The 5,034-nt window shown below is 31.6% G+C and overlaps 1 protein-coding gene across 1 annotated transcript; it reads right to left on the minus strand.

Annotated features, from left to right (window-relative positions):
- Positions 1-621: 621 nt before the first annotated feature.
- On the minus strand, positions 622-3,519 carry e(r) (enhancer of rudimentary). Its single transcript, XM_077437361.1, has 3 exons — positions 3,416-3,519; positions 2,907-3,092; positions 622-2,802 (listed from the first exon to the last, which is right to left on the minus strand). Exons 1-3 carry the CDS (start codon positions 3,416-3,418, stop codon positions 2,680-2,682), a joined length of 312 nt encoding a protein of 103 aa, XP_077293487.1. The 5' UTR covers positions 3,419-3,519; the 3' UTR covers positions 622-2,679.
- Between the last annotated feature and the right edge of the window lie 1,515 nt (positions 3,520-5,034).

Below are 5,034 nucleotides of genomic sequence, written 5' to 3' on the forward strand. Positions count from 1 at the left end.
GTTTTTGGCATTTTTCAATAAAAGAAGATGAAATCATTTAAAAAAAACAGAAAAGCCTCGTAAAAACAAACTAAAACGATAATAACGACGCAACGAAACCACTTTTCTCAATACACTGATTTGCATAAACAATTTCGTATTTTTTAAAATAATAAGCAACCCAAGGAAGAGGCATTAGAGTAATTTGCTATTTAGGTAGTGGCTGTATCAAATACCTGGTTATTTTCGGTTAAAACCGTTTTTACAAGCCTCTTATTAACTTTCTTTTTACATATTTTTATACTTCACTTACGATTACAATTCAGGAAAAAATTGCCTCGTATCCGAGCGTTTTCATAAAGTAAATGTATCCTCCGCCATTACCATAGGGAAAAAATATCGTTTTAGACGCGTTTGAAATTTGAATTTCTGAAAAGTGCCTGACGTTTTTACTTTTAAACATAGATGGCGGTAGTAGAATAAAATGATTGGTATTTTTATTCAAAATAATAATTTTATATACAAATTATAGAAGAGGTATGTATTTTTATAATATAATTATTTACAAGTATCCTCGTACATTTGTCCACAGCTGTACTAATACTAAGGTAGGTACTTATGCATTATTAAAAAGTTCGACTTCAGTAAACAATATTATTTATTTTTGAATTTTACATACACACACACACATAGAAACTTACATTATTTTATTTTATTTTATTATATTACTGAGATTTACGGTCTTTTATCATATGTTGAAAAAAATATGCATTTACACTCATCAATTATATCTATAGGTTGTAAAAGTATACCTAATCATTGACTATAGTCACCGCACGATGGGGTGGTTCAATTTGATCCTATTGAAGGTAAATTCAGGTTGGACGTAAGCGCCAGCCCATCGGTACACGGACCAAATATAAAATTTTACAAAAATATTTAAACAAGACAGTTTAGTGTTATTATTTCCTACACAATTTGGCGCAAAATTTGATGGGTTCAGAAATTGTCTGATGTGTATTTCAATGTATATCGGTGTACTGGAAAATTCCTTCATATTTTAAGTTGTGAAATTAATATCGCATCATACAAATTGTATGATATGTAACGTGGGGATTGTCCCCCGCCTAAAGTGCAGTCGTGGACTAACAATGGAGACCCCGAATTGACCTAGCAGGACTCTTAAATGGTCGGTACCGGCACTCATTCGCTTCCCGCTATAGTTCTCAGAATCCTGATAAAAGCTTGAGACTGTACGTGCCTAAACAATAGATGAACAAACCGGTCGAGGACGCTACAGTGAGCAACTTGTCCTTTAAAGGGAAGTACACTTGGCATGGGAGATTATTCTGGAACGAGCGCTGGCTGCGCGTGGATCAATAAATAAATGCTGTGAAGCGACTTTGGCCTTTCATTTGGATCCTACACCCACCCATACGCAACAATATCATAGATTTGTAATTTTTTCTGTGGTCATATCCATTCCAGAGGGTTTTTCAGGTAGTTGACTGCGAGATGGATCTTAATGATGATTCCTGAATGGCCGTTTTCAAATAAATTTCAAGACATTATCAAAACAATCGTTTTTTCACCGTCAATATTTAAAATGTATTTTGCAATAGCTGATGAGATGTTTTCAAAAACGAAATTCGTTAATCAGGCATAAAATATCTACATAAAAAAGCTGCCATTTTACATAAAAATCAATACGATGTATTATAAAAGTGCTTAAATTACTTTAATAATAAAGTATGTACATACAAAATACAACAAAACTGACATTTGAAAGAAATCCAATACAAAATACAACAAAAAAATTCCAGTACACTTATAAGAAATGTGATGTTTATGTTCGGCAAATGAACTAGGCGTTTACAAACAAGCCGATCTAAGCAATCACATATGTAATTGAAAACGTTGTTGACAAATATAAAATCGTAGCGGAGAATGTGTAATTGAAAACGACTATAAAATTACAGTGAAGAATGTGGTCATATTGAAGTTCAACTATAAAGAGTAAATAAGAATGGTCTAAACTAATACTGATTGCCTTAAATGAGGCAAGAACATCGAATGTTTGAAATACTATGGACGGATTAGCGAACAAATGACTCTTGGTTTTGCAAGAGGTTCAGTGACCAGATTGGACAACCCAAAGTTGAAATATGTACGCGCTTGACCAGATAAATATGGATGATTTTTGCATAAGGTGAAGAGTATGAAAAATAATAAAGAGCTTTTGCACCAATAGATTTGATTTAAGAGGCGTTTGAGAAGAATTCAATCAAATAAAACCCCTTTTCTTTGTCGATCATATGTCGACTTGCCTTTCTAAAGTCTTATCGTTTCATTCCTACTGTGAAAAATCTAATCTGTTTGTTGTGCAAAATAAGACATGCAGAGGCGGCTCGTCTGCAGGCACTATGGAACTATGAATTATCCACCTAAACTGGATTTTGTACATCGGATACAAAGCACTTAAAAAGGCAATGCATGTACATATACGTGCCGCCGTATATACATATATATATATATATATATACATGCATTGCTCAATTTTCTACTCTTATAAAGCCTAGCATTTGCCGCACACATATGATTTTATAACGCGGCTATCATTTTAAACTGTATGTGATAAAGAAAAAAGTTTGAATCTTTAGTATTAATTAGATTTCTTAAAACTATAAAGATTCTTTGCCCCTAGTCGGTCTGACCAGCTGCTTGTCGTAATAGTACGTAAATTTTTTCTTTAATCCAGTCTTTATTGTATGGTGCGTAGGTGTTGGTAGACTTTTGATAGACGAGACAACTCAAATCTGCTAACTGTAAAAATAAACATACGTGTATAAGTTCACAATGAAATAATGTATGCATATATGTGTATATGTATATATATATATGTGTGGATTTCATTTTGCGTGACTCACCTGGTCCACAAAGTCAAATAGTTGAGAAATGTCATAGGTTATGGTGGGGGTGTTGGGATTTTTTCTCTTCAGATGCTCCTCATAAATTTTACACACCCCTTCCATACAGTCATTGACGCTTTCGTAATCCGAATATGTACGGGTTTCAGGTCGAGAGCCTGGCTGCACCAGAAGAATCGTATGCGACTAAAACAAGGTGTACAATAAAATCAGTATTTGATGATGGTTCTTTCAAGGGATAACTATACATAAACTGTAATATTGTTACAAATATGTGTACCAAAATGATACTTCGTAATTATTCATATACTGTGTATTCAAACTATTCATTTTTTGTGTTCTACTTAAAGGAACACAAATATTTACATGTGACGGAAGGCAAGTACGAAAAATTAGAACATAACCTAAAACCTAAATAAACATTCGATACGTTTTTAGTGCCGTATCGTACGCAACAATTCTTTAGTTTAATGTTATATGTTTTATAGCTTTAAATTAGAATAAATCACCATGTTTTGAGTATAACTGGATGAAAATATCAGCAAAAGCCGCCACAACAAAACTAGAGGCGAACGTGACGTTCCGACCAAGTACTCCAAAGTAACACTTGTTCGACCATGATAAATTAAGTAAATTTCAAGATTTTCAATAAAGAAAATTGCGATATTCGTGTTCTATACTCAATTTTAAACACTTTTTCGTCACAATGAAAGTTTTTACTGTTTTATATGTAGTAATATTTCGGTAAGGATATTTATCCTGTGGTTTCTCATTGAAAGTATAAGATGAGAAAATTTTCGTCTGTAAATAATCATAAATTTTTTTTTTGAATTTCCACCGCCTAGCATTTTATGAAATCTAATGTGAATATTTAATATTCCAATAAAAAATAAAGAAAAAAATATTATCAGAAATTAAAATATAAATCTTACTATTTCAAATAAAAACGAAATTTAAGCATTCAATTTCTTGTTAATTTTTATCGTCATTTAAACATTTTAATATGTTATAAACTGAATATCTTTCAAGTCATAAATAATATAATGTTCATACTTAAATTGTAATATTAATTGAAGTTATGTGTGAAGTCAACTATTGTAAAAAAATATAAAAATAATGGACATTTTTATTTTCATTTATTTTTTTTTTGTTTTCTTACAGAATCGATCTACCTTGTATCAAAGAAGAATGATTGCGAACATATTCATTAAAAATGGTAATGCTAATCAAAGCCAAACATTCTGTTATATTTATTATATGCTATAAAATTTTACTCGACTACGCTTGATATATAAAAAAATGTTTGAAATGTTGCCAAATCGATGTGTATACAGCTGCTGATATTTATTATATCTACATATATTTTTAGGATGTGCGCACAGTTAACCTTAAACGAAGCGAGATATGAATTTTTATTAAAAAGCAGTTAAATAAAAATAAAATATGAATTAAGTTGATAAATGGGGAAAGCACTATTATCATTGACAATGTGAAAATCGTTAGTCACACAGATTAAAATAGTACATTAGCACTAATTGACTGTAAATTAGTATATTTCTCTCAATCAATAATGAACAGAAGCACTATTAAGGTCTGTTCATAGCTATCCAGCACGACCCGAATCCTGCAAGTACGAACAGTATTCTTTAGTACATTCTATATGGACGCGCATGAATGCGTAAATGAGCATGCGCGAATGGAGTATGAATATGTCCATATAATGTATCAAAGAATACTATCCGCACTTGCAGGACACCTGTAGGATACGGGTCGTGCTGGATAGGTATAAACAGACCTTTAAGGGCACAAAAGATATTTGTGATATCACAAAGTTGTTTTTTTAAAATTAAATCAAAGTGGCTAACAACCCAGTGAGCGTGGCTGACAACTGTAAAATATCTCTTATGCCCAATTATTTTAAATCAATGGAATTATTACATCTAATACAATATTGATTATGAATTGTTGTATTTAGCAATTTGTGGATATGTATCAAATTGAAAATATGGATATAAACTCGTTGAAAATTTGGAATCATTTGGGTTTTAGTGTCTGTATGCATATACATATGACAGAAATATGTCAGTTTTATTTATAAATGTGTGGCTTGGTTGAAAAGCGCATGGTC

This window comes from Arctopsyche grandis, chromosome 1 (assembly GCF_051622035.1).
Source record: "Arctopsyche grandis isolate Sample6627 chromosome 1, ASM5162203v2, whole genome shotgun sequence".
Lineage (NCBI taxonomy): Eukaryota > Metazoa > Arthropoda > Insecta > Trichoptera > Hydropsychidae > Arctopsyche > Arctopsyche grandis.